Below are 18,777 nucleotides of genomic sequence, written 5' to 3' on the forward strand. Positions count from 1 at the left end.
ACAAGTGACACAACACAAGGGCAGACTGCGAGCTGATAGACTAGGTAAGACACTAAAGGGAAAGTGTGGAGGGAAAGGCTTGCCCACCACACACACAGAACGAGAGGCAGAGGAAACACAAGGAAGACAGACAACAGACCAACCAATAAAAGGCAACCAAAGTAACACCAAGTCAGAAAGTCCCAGAACACAAAACTCAAGCACACAACATCACAATCTAACTGCGAATGCCAGAGAGTCCTTCAAAGATAAGTCAAATAACATAAACGATCTCAACCAAATGACCAGGCAACATAAATGTATCCTAGAAAACCCAAAAGAACAAAAACAGGAAGAGTCCTGGCAGGATGTGACAGGGCCATAACAATACAACCTGGTATTGTGATGATGAAATAAAGTTTTTAAAAAAAGCTCATATGTTTTCAAACGATATTAAAACATAAATGTCCATAAACCTCATGTGGCTCAATGTGAAATCTTTATATCTGAAACATGCTTTTTCTAGAGATTTCAACCACATCTCACAGTCTTCCTCAGTTTGTTGAGGTTTAAAATATTTATAACTTTTAAAAATATTTAATTTGTGAAGTACTTGAAAACCACATGTGCCTATAAGTATGTTTTACATGTGGAATATGTGATGTTTTATTCACATGCAAGAGATTAAAGTAAGACTAAAGGTTAAAACTTGAATGTCTTGATAACAGATAATAATAGATAATAGATTAATAGAATAATAGATTATAAAAAGTCTATATAACTTAATAAATATATATTTTATCATATACTTTTATTTCATTAAATGTATTTCTTTTTTTCTTTCTTTTTTTTGCAGTTACTAATCAGATTTTTTTCACTTCATCACAGGTCATTAAATTTGTAAGACTTTGACTTTATATTTTATGTATTATGAGAACTTATTTGCCTGTTTTTATTTTCTGTTACATTTTGCCTCATATTGCTTTATACATATGGCCTCTTATTATTAATAATAATGATAATAATAATAATACAATTTATTTATACAGCACTTACATCAAAGTTGTAAAGCTGTGTAAATGTTGAACCAGGATTAAAACATCTCAGGATGCAATGACACAGATAAAATCAGACTCTTAAAAATAAAACAAAATTTAATTGTATAAATGCCCAACAATAATAAAATGGCTGAAGATGAAAGCAACAGTAATAATAAAACAGATGATACAACAGTGTGTTAGCATGAAGGAAGAGAAGTGGTTTAATTTTTGACCAAAAGGTGCGTTTCAGAACGGACTTTAATATTTCCCACAGCACTGAAGGCAGCAGAAGAGCCCGCCCCGCCCCCCTCCCCACGAGGTGGGCGGGGCGGGGCCGTGATTGGTAGAGAGCTCGTGTCGTCAGAGGAAGAAACACGCAGCTGTGATAACAGTGATGACAGACAAACTGCAGAAACTCCGAAAGAAAAGACAGCTGAACGTTTACCTGAAGCCGGTGAGTCACTTATATCCCGTATTTTACATCTTTACTGAGATTATTACTTATATCCCGTATTTCACATCTTTACTGAGATTATTACTTATATCCCGTATTTTACATCTTTACTGAGATTATTACTTATATCCCGTATTTCACATCTTTACTGAGATTATTACTTATATCCCGTATTTTACATCTTTACTGAGATTATTACTTATATCCCGTATTTCACATCTTTACTGAGATTATTACTTATATCCCGTATTTCACATCTTTACTGAGATTATTACTTATATCCCGTATTTTACATCTTTACTGAGATTATTACTTATATCCCGTATTTCACATCTTTACTGAGATTATTACTTATATCCTGTATCTTCATCTTTACTGAGATTATTACTTATATCCTGTATTTTACATCTTTACTGAGATTATTACTTATATCCCGTATTTCACATCTTTACTGAGATTATTACTTATATCCTGTATCTTACATCATTGCTGAGATTCTGAAGCAACAGGACGTGCTGAGGAAACATCACGTTCCTGAAAACAGCGGACAAAAAGTACTAAAACACTAAATCAATACTTTAATATGAGAAAGTCCTGCAGTAAAACTGTAAAAGTTTGAACGTGATAAAAGCAGAATGTATTTAAACTACTCATGATGCAACAGCATGAGTTCTTTCATTTTATTATTTTATTATTATTATTATTATTATTATTACATTTTAAAGCTGCAACAGTTAGTCAATTACTCGATTAGTTGTCAACAATTAAATTAATTGCCAACTTTGAAACTCAGGGATCAGACTAAACATTCTCAGTTTTTATTTGTATTTAATGTAATCAAGTAGTCTCACTGAGATCAAGTTCTCTCTTCAAAGAGACACCTGAGAACAAGAAACATTCATAATCAGACAATCAGCAAATAGAAACAAGACGACTGCAGACAGACGGCCTCGACCAACAAGGAATGAATGAGATAATTTTAAAAGGTTCAGGTGAACATGTTGGACAGATATAAAGATAAATGAGTTACTGGATCATGTTTCTGTACTTTCAGGATGTAAATGTAAGAAGAGATGTGAACTTGTTTATAGATGAACTAATGAGATGATGATTTCATGCGACACTGTGACCCACAGAGCAGTGATGTGTCATTAGTGATAAAGTTCACTGTGTTAAACAGCTGCTGAAGTGACGACAGACTGATCATCTCTCTGTGTGTCACTGTGTTGTAAAGCTGTTGCCAAGAATTATTTTTATTATTTCATTATTGATTCATCTGCACATTATTTTCTTGATTAATTGATTACCAGTTTTGTCTGTAAAATGTCAGAAAATAGTGAAAAATGCTCATTATGATTTCATAGAGCTTTCAATTGTCTTGTTTTATCTGATCAATAATCCAAAACTGCAAAAATATTGTTTACTGTCATGTACGTCACAGAAAGTCCCCAAATTATCAAGAGTCAAACTAACTAAAACAATTAATCAGTTATCAAAATAGTTTAATTAATCTTCTGTCAGTCAACTAATCAATGAATCAGTGAATCGTTGCAGCTCTCCTGTGATGTCTTACTCATGTTGTGGTGACATAAATCTGTTCAGTGTGATAATGAGGACGCGTCTCTGTGTTTTGGGTACTGAACTGAAGACTTTCAGGTTTAAGAGTCAGACGTTCAGGGTTCAGGTGAGTTTTCCACCCGATTCAGATTTTATCAGCTCATGAAAGGTCCAGTGTGAAGAGTTTAGTGGCATCTAGTGGTGAGGTTGGTGAGGATTGTCAGCCATTCTTTTTGTTTTCACAGAAAGAAATGACAGTCACGTGACGTCGATGCTGTTACACATTTTGATGTGAGACTTGGATGTCCCTGTGGTGATCCAGCTTTCCAACAGATGATAATGGCTCACTGAGCCAATCAGGAGGTAGAGAGTAGGGTCATACTACCTCAGATCTATGGGTCTGATGACAATGACCATTTAATGGGCTGATAACATTGAAAGAAGATGAGTTTTCTGAGAATCAGTGCAGGTCAATGAAACATGAAGACTGTTAGCAGTTAGCTGTTAGCACTTCCACTCTTTTAAAAGGGTTAACATCTGTGACGCATCATTTGCTGCCAAACTGTCACATAAGAACCATCTCATGATGATTAGAGGCAACGAGCTCTGACAAAACCTTCACAACAAGATTGTTGAATGAGACCGGTTAGCAACTGATTCCTCAACTCCTAAATGTTCCCACAAGCACCACTGGGACCATTAACACTCCACCAACAACCGGCCACACACAGAAGCTCCTCGCAAGACTGCTGACTGGGAAGTAAGAAAATTAGTCAGAAGAGTAGACAAAGATCCAAGGACCACTCACGAAGAGCTCCAGAAAGACCTGGAAGAAGCAGGTACAATTATCACACAGAAAAGAAAAGGCAATGCACTCCACCATCACAATCTCCATGCACGATCACCCCATAAGACTCCATTACTGAAGAAAAGACATGTTGAAGCTTGTTTGAAGTTTGCTGCACAACATCTGGAGAAGCCTGTAGATTACTGGAAGAATGTGATGTGGTCAGATGAGACACAAATTCTTTTTTTGGCTCTAACTACACGCCATGTTTGGAGGAGAAACGGCTCTGCTGCATATGACCATAAAAATACCTACAGTGAAGTTTGGAGGTGGAAGCTTTATGATCTGGAGCTGTTTCTATCTCATGGTCTCATTGAGAAGAATCTGTTTCCATCCACCAGGACATTGAGGATGAGACACAGCTGGACCCTCCAACAAGACAACAATCCAAAACACACTGCAAAGGCGACTCAACTGGTTCCAGAGAAAGACAATAAAGATGTTGGAAAGGTCCAGTCAGTCACCCAACTAGAACCCAATAGAACATTTGTGGAAGAAACTGAAGATAAAGATTCACCAGCACCCCCCGGAGTCTTCATCATATGAAGACTGTCTGCTTAGAAGAATGGAACAAACCCTCCTGAAGAGATGGATTAGAGAGATTAGTGTCTTCATACAGGAAGCGTCTTGAAGTTCATTGCTAACAAAGGCTTCTCCACCAAGTATTTTAGTTAGCATGTTCAATACTTTCTTCCAATTTAATGCACAGAACTGTTTTATTGATTGGAACGTTATGATTTCTTTAGCTGTGTTGCCTTATTGAGTTAATACCAATGTCTCGTCTTAATTGCATGTGAATAGCTGCAATGAAAATATGTTTCCTGAAAAAAATGTTGACGTATCGAATACCTATTTCCCCCCCTGCATTTACATGACACTAAAATTTACCAGTGTGTGATTCAACACGATGAAATATTTTTTTAAATTCTTCATGGAAAACATATCAACTAACAACTAAACCAAACTAACACAGAGTTGAATAATAACAAAGTTCAGAACTGAAGAACTGCAGAATCACAGCAGTGGGTGTATTAGCCACATGATACCAAATTATGGTCTAGAAACGACTAAAAGTCCACAAAATCTCAACAATGAACTTAAATTCTAACAGGAAGTGTTTAACAGGTAAATATTTGGCAATTACATAAATGCACAACAACAAAATTGTCCTCACAATTGTGTCCACTGTATCCTTCTGCTGCTCTCATGTTCATCCACCAGGAGGTGCTGTTGGGCTTCAACATTGTGTGTTATTGTGTGTGTGTGTGTGTGTGTGTGTGTGTGCAGAGATGGGGGGTCAGGCCTCGTCAGTAGAGGGTGTCCATGTCGTGGTGGTTGGCGGTGGATTTGGCGGCATTGCAGCAGCTCAGCAGCTGAAGTCTCAAGGACTCAACTTCACTCTAATCGACATGAGAGACGCTTTCCATCACAACGTGGCGGCACTCCGAGCGTCCGTCCAGCCCGGTATTCACATTATTATTATTATTATTATTATTATTATTATTATTATTATTATTATTATTATTATTATTGTTGTTGTTGTTGTTGTTGTTATTATCATACTATCATCATTATTCAACATAACAGACGCTTTCCATCACAACGTGGCAGCACTATGAGCGTCTGTCCAGCCAAGTACTCACTTTAATATTTATAATTAATATAATCCATACTTTTTGTTTTTTTCATTTTTGTTTTACTTGTATTTTTTTTTATAAGAAGTTTTTAGTTTTATTTTTAGGAGAATTTTAGGTCGTAATGCTGTTAAATTCTATCAATGTTTTGAAATTATTTTATTCCATTTTAATTTTTATTAGCAAAAATATGCAATCTTTTTTAAATCGTTTATCATTATTTTTTTCTGTATTGTTCAGAAGTTTTTCCCCAATTTATTTTCTGTATTTTCTTAATTTTATGTTTTTTTCTGATATCTTTCCAAGTTTTTTATAAATACATTTTTACTTTTCTATTCTTTTTTTAATTAATACCAGAAAACAGAGAACTACAGTAATGAAGTCTGGATGAAACAAATGCATGTATTAGAGTCTCCGCGTCAGCCATGGACAGGGAAGACCAAATTTTAGCTACGTTATATAAGTGGAAAAAGGCAGTGTTGGTGATTCCTTTAATGTGTTTATCAAAGGAGAGGCGTGCATCAAATGTAACACCGAGATTCGTGGATGCCACACTTAGTGAAATCACAAAGTTGTCGAGTGTTTCTGTGACTTGATGGAACTGGTTTCAGTGTCTAGCAGGGCCAACGACCAGCATCTCAGCTTTATCTGAGTTTAGAAGCAGAAAATTTAGTGACATCCAATTTTTCACAGCAGCCAAGAAGGCCTCTAATTCAGTAATGTGAGTATGATCATCAGCCCTTACAGGCACATACAGTTGCATCATCATCATACAGCTACAGTATCATCCGCATGACTATATACAAAACTTCTTTCCAAATCCAGACATTAAATAGATACGGCCATTCAACTCTGTTGAAGGCCTTCTCTGCATCAGTTCAAAGGATTACGATGTTTGGTTCCCCTTGTTGGTTGTATAAGATATTTAGTACCCTCCTGACGTTGTGGAAGTCTTGTCTTCCCTGTATAAAACCATTGTGGTCTTGCCATTATAATGACATCCTTCAAGTCCAGCTGAGATTTAAATATAATTTGATTCTTGAATAGGTTTGGTGTTTGCCGAGGAAACAAGAGTTTTCTCTAGTCTTTGGTTTTAGATGTTGCCAAATGTCTATTAGATTAATTTCTTGGATGAAGCACTGTATTGTTTTCCTAGTTTGCACAAGAGTAACATCCAAATAAGAAGATCCATGAATAATCAGAAACCTCCCAGTCGGATCCTCAACCACATCCTGTATCTGCATTGGAACGGATTTATGAATCAATACAGTTACTCCTCTAGCACTTGATGTATGAGATGCTGAAAATACCTGTCCAAGTTTGATGCTTCAAATTATATATGGCTGGCGAGACAGTCAGATCAGAAAGAGCTACTGCTTTAGATAAATCCAAATTCAGGGTTTTACTATTGCAAAGATCCGCCTTATGAAGAAACTGAGCGAACCCAAAAGTATAAACAAGCCCCAGAAAGTCTTAAAGTAATAAAGTTATGATTGTTGTGGTGTCACAGAGGGCTTTCCCAGCGTCTGAGTCTGCAGCCAGTAATAACTGTGATAACCAGTGTGTGTCATACTGTGACCTTTGACCTCCTGCAGGCTTTGCTCAGAGGACCTTCATCCCGTACGCCAACACTTTTGGACACAGTTTCGTTCAGGGCCGAGTGGAGCGAGTGGACACTGACAGACAGATGGTCGTCCTGCAGGGAGGGAGGGTGAGGACACGCTGACTGTGCTGCCATCTGCTGGCTGATTCACGTCTAATTCACTGAGAGTTAAAGTCATGAAGCTGATGTTGGACTCCAACATAACAGACAGTTTATCACGTTGTTGTACCGGCACAAAAGTCAGTTTATATGTCACACTTCATACACGAGGACATTTAAAGTGCCTTAGATGATGCAAAAGAATATAAGAACAAAAAGTAATAAAACAGTAAAAAAAAAAATCAAATAAGATAGAAAATAAAAAGTAAAGGAGCATTAAAAAACAGCATAAACAATGAAAGTTGAAGTTCAGCTTTAAAATGTAATTAAAAGTTGTGATAAACAGATTTCTTCAGATTAGATTTACAGTTGTTATTGGTTCCCTGCAGGGATCAATACTGAGTCCACATGTTCAAACTCTTCAACAGCAACAATTCAGGATCAAACTGTGACACATTTGCATAGTTTTCACACAGAAAGCGTTCAGTGACTACAGCCTTCAAATGTCCTCAAAACATTTCTCACTCAAATACAAACAAGCAACAAAACATTTGACATGTTTACGTCCTCACTTCCCTTCAGTTTATGTTCAAACACGTATTCACACTGAAATACATCGATATTCAACCAAAAAACAAGACTCGCTGTCACGCACTGTAGTACGTTCTATCGAGAGCTACACATCTGACTGTATTTACACTATATGCACATTTATACACTATCAACCATGAAACTACATAAACACAATAAAACAGTGATGTAACTTCACAGACGGCCATGAAATGATCCTCATGTGCTGCCTGTTGTTAGTGTTTTTATCTCAGAATGAGATGTGGACTCGGTATTGATCCGTCAGGGAACCATTTGGAAAAACTGTACCAGCGGTCGGCATCGTCTCCAGTCTGAGATCTTCAGGTAGTTCATGTGAGCATCATAGAACCTGAAAACAGCGTCATCGTGTTTAACTTTAGGAAACAAGACCAGAAACAGCTGAGCTGAGAGCTCTGGAAGCTTCTTACTGTGAGAAGATCTGATGAACCTTTCAGAGATTTATGGATAAACAGTAAAACTTTATAAGATGTTTGAGTTGTTCTGGATCAGCTGGTTCTGTCTGACAGCAGTTCTGCTTCTCCTCATCTTATAATAAATGATGTTAGATGTTAAATGGTAACAATGAGACCTGACCTTTAAGAGTTTGGTGCTCTGTGCTGCAGGAGATCCAGTACTCACACCTCATCCTGTGTACGGGGACCGACGGGTCATTTCCCGGGAAGTTCAACACCGTGGCAACGTACCAGACTGCCATCCAGACCTATGAGGACTTCGTCACACAGGTTTGATACAGAGTAACACTGGAGTCTGCAGAAAGACGAGACAACTTATTTCTCTTATATTTTATATACATCATGAGATCATTATACGTCATCCAACGTGTGTGTGTGTGTGTTCAGGTCCAGGCAGCAGGCTCGGTGCTGGTGGTGGGCGGTGGTTCAACCGGGGTGGAGATGGCTGCTGAGATCAAGACAGAGTATCCAGATAAGAAGGTGACGACAAACTGACCTGGGATCTGTCAGATAAAATGTTGTTTAAAGGTTAATTACACTGTTTAGTGGCTGCTGCTGTTACATGTCAGGGAGATATAACAACATACAGCTAAATATCTGTGGATTTACACAGAGTAACTGTAGAGGGGCTCATAGCAGGGGTCACCTGACTGACAGACACAGTCGAAACCATCAGTAGGCTGGTTGGGTTTTTTTCCAAATATATTTATTGAATTTTACTTTTTGCACTCAACAAGAAGAGAGAGAGAGAGTCTAAAATATAACAGTGTTTAGCTCAGCATAGACAACGAAAAGAAAAACCTCCTTTTCTACAGGAACATCGTTCACAGCAGCCACCAGAGCTGGGCCTCAGTAGTTCATATACTTCATATCAAAGTTCTAGTTAAAACACATTCACATATCCGAGAGAGAGTTTACACAATTAGTTCAAAGAAACAGTCTTGGAGTGAATTACACAATTCAGCCTTTTATTATTCTACACTATTTCTATGATATACATTAGTAATATGCATATCAGGAAGACCAGGGAGGAGAGATACTGGATCAAATTCAAGCTCAGTTACCGACATGTTCCGCATTTCGTACAGGACAGTTTCATGTATTTTAGACAATGTGTAAGGTTGCCAGTATTTATTTTGTATTTAGAGCACATTGAAGAGATTGTAGGTTTAAACCTGGAGAGACGATCGGGTGATAAATGCACTCTGTGAAGTATTTTGATAGTTTTTGATGACCTTGCTAGCTTGTCTGGTTTTACTGCAAAACAAAACATAACAGTCATTGTAGAATGTAGAAAAACACTATAAAGCCAATAATCTACCTGCTGTGTTTCTTTATTCTTTCACCTCTCATTAGTTTGGACTGATTGAAACACTCCAAAACATTTGTAAATGTAAAAAGATCCCGTCAGTATAAGTTAGTTATAATTTCTGTATCAAAGGTTAGTTAATATGTGTTAACGTCTGATCAGAGAAGAATCTGATAACAGGACGCAGCTCAATGCTAATGACGTAAAAACAAACATCATCCTCAACAATTAATTCCTGCTGAAATGTGAAACATTTTAAATTAAAAGCTCATAAATCAACAACACAGTGTGTCTATGAGATAACATATCAGCTCACACAACAGTGAGTCGGGAGTAAACATGCTAGTGGGTTAGCTTGCTAATCAGGTGATCCTCTCCTCACAGGTCACACATCTGTCAAATGTTAGGAGGTGGGCTGGAGACAGAAAACATAATATAACAGCCATGCAACATCCAGCCTTTACTGTACTTCTACTTCTGTTCATACTACTACTAGTACTTCTACTGATAATACTGCTATTTCCACCACTACTACCACTACTGCTAGAACTACAAACAATTAAGTTAATTAAATTAGAAAGTAATTTAACATTCAGGCAATAAGAAAGAAAACTGCAACATTTAAAAAAAATAAAAATAAAAAAGAAGCTTCAGTTTTTGATTCTGGGGTTTCTCTCGTGTCCAGGTGGTTCTGATCCACTCCAGGATCGGCCTGGCCGACCCGGAGCTGCTGCCCAGCGTCCGACAGCAGGCCAAGGAGGTTCTGCTGGAGAAAGGAGTGGAGCTGCTGCTGGGTAAGAGCACACCTCCATGTACGCAGATCCTTTACTGCAGTAAAAGTACCAATACAGCAAAGTAAAAGTAGTGGTTTGGTCCCTCTGACTGATATATTATTATATATGACATCATTAGATTATTAATAGTGAAGCATCAGTGTTAGAGCAGCATGTTACTGTTGTAGCTGCTGGAGGTGGAGCTAGTTTACACTACTTTATATACAGTTAGCTAGTTTAGTCCAGTGGTAAATGTGACCCCGACTACACACTGCTTTTTGTAAGACGTCAAAAGACAAAAAGGTTGGAAACCACTGGTTTCATCTTTAACAATGTGTTGTATTTTAAAAGCTTGTTATATTATCCATTGTGTCAAATCTTCATCTGAAAAGTAACTAAAGCTGTCAAATAAATGTAGTGGAGTAAAAAGTACAATATTTCCCTCTGAAATGTAGAAAGTAGCATCACATGGAAATACTCCAGGAAAGTACAAGTACCTCTAAACTGTACTAAAGTACAATACTGGAGTAAATGTACTAAGTTTCAGAGGCACTTCTAGGAATTTTGAACTCGGTTGGCAAAAAGACGTCTAGAGGTGACCACAATGTGTTGTTAATATGCGTGCAGAGTGCACAGATTATTTTATATGCATTAATATTCTAATAATAATAGTAATAGTAATAATAATAAGGCTAAAACATAAATTAATAGACTGCATGCATACACAACTGTTGATGGTCAATCTCCTATTTTGCAGAACCTTTATAGACTAACATTAACATTGACAAATAAATAAAACCTTTTTCGGAGCTCATTTACAAAAGTTAAGGCTATTTGGTCAAATGCTCTAACAAACTTATATAGTATACCAAACAATATAGCATATATTAATATAATAAGACAATTAGCCTGGATGTATTTGGATAAAGAATAAAAAACAGGTTCTGACCATATTTAAGGCCTTTAACAGACTTTGTTCTGCAGAACAAACTGCAGGTGTTAGGTAATCCCTGCCATGGTGCTCCAACATAACACCAGTTTACATGCTTGTTTAATCTGAGGAGACTAGTTACCGGATAAGTAACACGCATCATTACAGAGTTTGTGTGAATATGAGTGTTGGACAGTGGGTCCATAATAAGCCATTCAAAGAGCTGATGATGCCTTTTACCAAAAGTTAGGCTACTTTGAAATAATAATAATAAGCTCAGACAAGTCAGTAATAAATTCAGATTAAATAAGAACAACAAAAATGATTGATTATTATGATAAGCCAATGTATATTATGATTTGTTGACATGAAGGCCTGTGACTGATGCAGTAAGAAAACGATGCCTCATTAATGTTCAATCAGAAATATCAGAAACATCGATGAGAGAACAGTGTCAACAAACAGCACAAAGTAACAGACATCTTATTAACAGGTGCAGATATTGTACAGTATTTGTATCTGTCTCTTACCTGGATTAAACCAGTGGCATCTTCATATCGCCAGCAGCTGTAATAATCATAATCAAGGGGTTTCAGACTGTGAGAGGAGGATGAAGAGCTGAGCAACAGACCTCCAGAGACACTTCTAGAGTCTGAGGGGTCTTTCTGACCAACTTTCATTGCCATTATCTTCTCCAGAACACCAATTTAAAAATTCAAATATTAATCAAAAATCATTTATAGAATCTAAACATTTTAATTTTAACATATTTATGGTAAAATACAAATGTAATAAACTCCTTAGTTACAATAAAAACACTGTTTAATATTAAAAAAATATGATAAACGAAATACAATAAATGTAAACAATTAAAAAGTATAAAGTAAAAAGGTATACAAATATATATAAAATATATGTATAAATAACAAATCCAAATGAATTAAAAACTAACTCTTTAAAAAGTTCTTTATTGATGGACGGTGGTGTAGCCGTTGTTGAAGTGCCAGAGATGGTGGAAGTCGATGGACCTGATAAGTAAAAATAACAGGGAGCACACTGTCGTAATGATTTTTAGAGGACATGGTGCATCTCATCCATACTGCAGTTAAATTATGAACACCCTGCAGACGGTGTTCAGGGTTTATGCTGATACATGAACACCCTGCAGACGGTGTTCAGGGTTTATGCTGATACATGAACACCCTGCAGACAGAGTTCAGGGTTTATGCTGATACATGAACACCCTGCAGACAGAGTTCAGGGTTTATGCTGATACATGAACACCCTGCAGACAGAGTTCAGGTTTTATGCTGATACATGAACACCCTGCAGACAGAGTTCAGGGTTTATGCTGATACATGAACACCCTGCAGACGGTGTTCAGGGTTTATGCTGATACATGAACACCCTGCAGACGGTGTTCAGGGTTTATGCTGATATATGAACATCCTGCAGACAGAGTTCAGGGTTTATGCTGATACATGAACACCCTGCAGACAGAGTTCAGGTTTTATGCTGATACATGAACACCCTGCAGACAGAGTTCAGGTTTTATGCTGATACATGAACACCCTGCAGACAGAGTTCAGGGTTTATGCTGATACATGAACACCCTGCAGACAGAGTTCAGGGTTTATGCTGATACATGAACACCCTGCAGACAGAGTTCAGGGTTTATGCTGATACATGAACACCCTGCAGACAGAGTTCAGGTTTTATGCTGATACATGAACACCCTGCAGACAGAGTTCAGGTTTTATGCTGATACATGAACACCCTGCAGACAGAGTTCAGGTTTTATGCTGATACATGAACATCCTGCAGACAGAGTTCAGGTTTTATGCTGATACATGAACATCCTGCAGACAGTGTTCAGGGTTTATGCTGATACATGAACATCCTGCAGACAGTGTTCAGGGTTTATGATGCCGAATCAATACCCTGCAGACAGAGTTCAGGTTTTATGCTGATACATGAACACCCTGCAGACAGAGTTCAGGTTTTATGCTGATACATGAACACCCTGCAGACAGAGTTCAGGTTTTATGCTGATACATGAACACCCTGCAGACAGAGTTCAGGTTTTATGCTGATACATGAACATCCTGCAGACAGTGTTCAGGGTTTATGCTGATACATGAACATCCTGCAGACAGTGTTCAGGTTTTATGCTGATACATGAACATCCTGCAGACAGAGTTCAGGTTTTATGCTGATACATGAACATCCTGCAGACAGTGTTCAGGTTTTATGCTGATACATGAACATCCTGCAGACAGAGTTCAGGTTTTATGCTGATACATGAACACCCTGCAGACAGAGTTCAGGTTTTATGCTGATACATGAACACCCTGCAGACAGAGTTCAGGTTTTATGCTGATACATGAACACCCTGCAGACAGAGTTCAGGGTTTATGCTGATACATGAACACCCTGCAGACAGAGTTCAGGGTTTATGATGCCGAATAAATACCCTGCAGACAGAGTTCAGGGTTTATGCTGATACATGAACACCCTGCAGACGGTGTTCAGGGTTTATGATGCCGAGTGGACACCCTGCAGACGGTGTTCAGGGTTTATGCTGATACATGAACACCCTGCAGACAGAGTTCAGGGTTTATGCTGATCAATAAAATCCCTGCAGACAGAGTTCAGGGTTTATGCTGATACATGAAAGTCCTGCAGACAGAGTTCAGGGTTTATGTTGATCCATGAACATCCTGCAGACATATTTCAGGGTTTATGCTCATACATGAAAGTCCTGCAGACAGAGTTCAGGGTTTATGCTGATACATGAAAGTCCTGCAGACAGAGTTCAGGGTTTATGCTGATACATGAAAGTCCTGCAGACAGAGTTCAGGTTTTATGCTGATCCATGAACACCCTGCAGACAGAGTTCAGGGTTTATGCTGATACATGAACACCCTGCAGACAGAGTTCAGGGTTTATGCTGATCCATGAACACCCTGCAGACAGAGTTCAGGGTTTATGCTGATACATGAACACCCTGCAGACAGAGTTCAGGGTTTATGCTGATCCATGAACACCCTGCAGACAGAGTTCAGGGTTTATGCTGATACATGAACACCCTGCAGACAGAGTTCAGGGTTTGCGCTACTAGATCAAGCTGCTGCTGTGTGTTTCAGGACAGAAAGTGTCGAACCTGTCGGAGCTGCAGCTGAACGTCACCTGCAGCAACATGCTGGTCACCACAGATAAAGGAGACAAACTGACCACAGATCTGATCATCTGCTGCACTGGACTGAAGGTCAACTCTGCTGCCTACGCCTCTAGCTTCTGTGAGTCCACACACACTCTGCTGATCAGATCAATCGATCAGTCAGTCATTGATCAGTTATCTGTCTCTGGCAGCTGGCTGTCTGGCTGACAATGGAGCTCTGAAGGTCAACGACCACCTGCAGGTCAATGGTTTCTCCAACGTGTTCGCAGTGGGTGACTGCAATGATGTCAAAGAACCCAAGATGGCATATCACGCAGGACTGCATGCCGCCGTCGCCGTTAGCAACATCGTCAACAGTCTCAGCGCGAAGCCGCTAACATCTTATCACACTGGTACACACCTCATCTGTCTGCTGCCCGTCTGTGTTATTGGTTGACCGTCTGTGTTATTGGTTGACTGTCTGTGTTGCTGGTTGACTGTCTGTGTTGCTGGTTGACTGTCTGTGTTGCTGGTTGACTGTCTGTGTTATTGGTTGACTGTCTGTGTTGCTGGTTGACTGTCTGTGTTGCTGGTTGACTGTCTGTGTTGCTGGTTGACTGTCTGTGTTATTGGTTGACTGTCTGTGTTATTGGTTGACTGTCTGTGTTGCTGGTTGACTGTCTGTGTTATTGGTTGACTGTCTGTGTTATTGGTTGACTGTCTGTGTTGCTGGTTGACTGTCTGTGTTATTGGTTGACTGTCTGTGTTGCTGGTTGACTGTCTGTGTTATTGGTTGACTGTCTGTGTTATTGGTTGACTGTCTGTGTTGCTGGTTGACTGTCTGTGTTATTGGTTGACTGTCTGTGTTGCTGGTTGACTGTCTGTGTTATTGGTTGACTGTCTGTGTTATTGGTTGACTGTCTGTGTTGCTGGTTGACTGTCTGTGTTGCTGGTTGACCGTCTGTGTTGCTGGTTGACTGTCTGTGTTATTGGTTGACTGTCTGTGTTGCTGGTTGACTGTCTGTGTTGCTGGTTGACTGTCTGTGTTATTGGTTGACTGTCTGTGTTATTGGTTGACTGTCTGTGTTGCTGGTTGACTGTCTGTGTTATTGGTTGACTGTCTGTGTTATTGGTTGACCGTCTGTGTTGCTGGTTGACTGTCTGTGTTGCTGGTTGACTGTCTGTGTTATTGGTTGACCGTCTGTGTTGCTGGTTGACTGTCTGTGTTATTGGTTGACTGTCTGTGTTGCTGGTTGACCGTCTGTGTTGCTGGTTGACTGTCTGTGTTGCTGGTTGACTGTCTGTGTTGCTGGTTGACCGTCTGTGTTGCTGGTTGACTGTCTGTGTTATTGGTTGACTGTCTGTGTTGCTGGTTGACTGTCTGTGTTGCTGGTTGACTGTCTGTGTTGCTGGTTGACCGTCTGTGTTATTGGTTGACCGTCTGTGTTATTGGTTGACTGTCTGTGTTGCTGGTTGACTGTCTGTGTTATTGGTTGACTGTCTGTGTTATTGGTTGACTGTCTGTGTTGCTGGTTGACTGTCTGTGTTATTGGTTGACCGTCTGTGTTATTGGTTGACCGTCTGTGTTGCTGGTTGACCGTCTGTGTTATTGGTTGACCGTCTGTGTTATTGGTTGACCGTCTGTGTTATTGGTTGACCGTCTGTGTTGCTGGTTGACTGTCTGTGTTATTGGTTGACTGTCTGTGTTATTGGTTGACCGTCTGTGTTATTGGTTGACTGTCTGTGTTATTGGTTGACTGTCTGTGTTGCTGGTTGACTGTCTGTGTTATTGGTTGACTGTCTGTGTTGCTGGTTGACTGTCTGTGTTATTGGTTGACTGTCTGTGTTATTGGTTGACTGTCTGTGTTGCTGGTTGACTGTCTGTGTTATTGGTTGACTGTCTGTGTTATTGGTTGACTGTCTGTGTTGCTGGTTGACTGTCTGTGTTATTGGTTGACCGTCTGTGTTGCTGGTTGACTGTCTGTGTTATTGGTTGACTGTCTGTGTTATTGGTTGACTGTCTGTGTTGCTGGTTGACTGTCTGTGTTATTGGTTGACTGTCTGTGTTATTGGTTGACTGTCTGTGTTATTGGTTGACTGTCTGTGTTGCTGGTTGACTGTCTGTGTTATTGGTTGACCGTCTGTGTTATTGGTTGACCGTCTGTGTTATTGGTTGACTGTCTGTGTTGCTGGTTGACTGTCTGTGTTATTGGTTGACTGTCTGTGTTGCTGGTTGACTGTCTGTGTTGCTGGTTGACTGTCTGTGTTGCTGGTTGACTGTCTGTGTTGCTGGTTGACCGTCTGTGTTATTGGTTGACCGTCTGTGTTGCTGGTTGACTGTCTGTGTTATTGGTTGACTGTCTGTGTTGCTGGTTGACCGTCTGTGTTATTGGTTGACCGTCTGTGTTATTGGTTGACCGTCTGTGTTATTGGTTGCCAGGTAACGTCACCATGTTGCTGGCGATGGGCCGGGATGACGGCGTTGGTCAGTTTAATGGGTTGAAGTTGCCTCGTTGTGTTGTCGCTCTGGGGAAGAGTCGAGATCTGCTGCTGTGGAAGAGCTGGAGGGAGATGCAGCAGAAACAACCCTGATACACAAACTCATTGATTCAGTTATTAAGAGAAACAAAGTTACACAGTTTGTCTCTATTAAACTTGGATTGTGTTTGAAATAGACGATTACACACCATATGTGTCTTTATTATCTCTGGTGTTAATTTGCAGTTCAGACTGAAACTGCTAAAATCAGCTATTAATGCACATTTACCTCTGATCTTTAATATTTTTACAGTAAATACAACAACTAAATTAAGAAAATGAAAAAGATACTTTATTCAGATTTTTTAAGCAATAAATAAAATATTTAAAACATGAACATCTTGATGTGGTTTCATTCATAAATATATTCAACACATTTAACAGCAGAAATCATAAATTCAGTGTTCATTCAGAAAATCCTGCCGTCATCTGTCAGCTCTCATTCAACTTGTTTCTTTAATAAAAACAGTTTCTCCTGCTGCTCGTTTCCTTCAAACTTCAGACAGAAACTTTCACAATGAAAAATAATAAAAGGACAGATTGCTGCGGAAGATCAGGTTTTTACAGACAGCTTCAGTAAAACAAGACAAACTCTCTCTGGTGCAAAATACCAACAAATAAGATGTATGAGCACACAATCATAAACATTCAAAGTGTGATTTACATGATTGAAATAAGTGAAAGATTTAAAGTACAAAGTGAAACACCACAGCGAGTGTTGGGAGACTTCCAGCCACCAAACAGGAGCCATCATATGTCAAATAAATACTAATTATCAATAAATAGAGACGAGAGTTTTCTTTGGTTTCTCAGCTGAAAATGTTGGAATGAAAAAACCAGAAAGACTTCAGACATCGCATCTTCATCAAGTATCATTTTAACATCATGTAACAGAACACTGAAGTGTTTGAGTAGAAACTGAACTCTATCGTTTTAATCAGTGAAAAGCTCAGACGACTCATTGACATTTTTGCTAGTTAAGTGTGTGATATAAGATATATTTAACAGTTAAAGTTGTTGGCAAATATTTGTTTCCAGAGTGCATATTTGTAGCTTTTGTGGTTTTTAAAGTTAATATCTGTAGGAAGATGTCATCTTGAGCTCAGGGAACTTTTTTTATTCTTTTCTGACATTTTAGACACTAAACGATTGATCGAAAACATTTAATAAAATCTTTAGTTGCAGCCTTAAATATGTCAAAATGAGTCAAATCTCCTGAGTGATCAGAGTGAAGGAGGCATCAAAATACTCTGCTGTATATTAAAATGGGATCCTCACCTTTATTTAATCTTATTGAACCTCCAGAAGTTAGAAACTGAACAGAATCATCAAACCAGATGAACCTGATTGGCTCCTCAGTGACACACTGGAGGTGCGGTGAACCAGTTAAACCAGTACAAGCCAGCTGGGAAACTTCCAGACTGACGAGAGACTCAACATGTAAACATCTCAGAGCTTCATCTCATCCCATTTTCATTAAATCCACAGATCTGATTTCTAACTGTCTGTGATGTTTTCCAGTTGGGATGATTCATGACTACATTTGTTATCAGGCCAATAAATAAATTAATGTGTATAAAAACTAAATAAATAAATCTGTATCAAACACTGCAGACTGGAAATGTTTTCAAAGTTGAGAATTAGTTTCTTGATTTAAAGTCTCAGATTTAGTTTCTGATCGAGATCATTTAGATCATTTTTCAACATTGATTCATGTCGTCATCGTTCAGCTTTGATCTCCATTATCTAGATCTATAAATAACTAATATCTGAACTCTTATCTTTATTG

General features: G+C 38.8%; 1 protein-coding gene across 1 annotated transcript; it reads left to right on the forward strand.

Annotated features, from left to right (window-relative positions):
• The first annotated feature begins 1,365 nt into the window (after positions 1–1,365).
• On the forward strand, positions 1,366–18,299 carry aifm2 (apoptosis inducing factor mitochondria associated 2). Its single transcript, XM_042434071.1, has 9 exons — positions 1,366–1,473; positions 5,165–5,341; positions 7,107–7,222; positions 8,428–8,547; positions 8,665–8,757; positions 10,272–10,380; positions 14,437–14,589; positions 14,663–14,863; positions 16,891–18,299. Exons 2-9 carry the CDS (start codon positions 5,167–5,169, stop codon positions 17,040–17,042), a joined length of 1,119 nt encoding a protein of 372 aa, XP_042290005.1. The 5' UTR covers positions 1,366–1,473; positions 5,165–5,166; the 3' UTR covers positions 17,043–18,299.
• The last annotated feature ends 478 nt before the right edge of the window (positions 18,300–18,777 follow it).

The sequence above is a fragment of the Thunnus maccoyii genome, chromosome 14 (genome assembly GCF_910596095.1).
Source record: "Thunnus maccoyii chromosome 14, fThuMac1.1, whole genome shotgun sequence".
Taxonomy (NCBI): Eukaryota; Metazoa; Chordata; class Actinopteri; order Scombriformes; family Scombridae; genus Thunnus; species Thunnus maccoyii.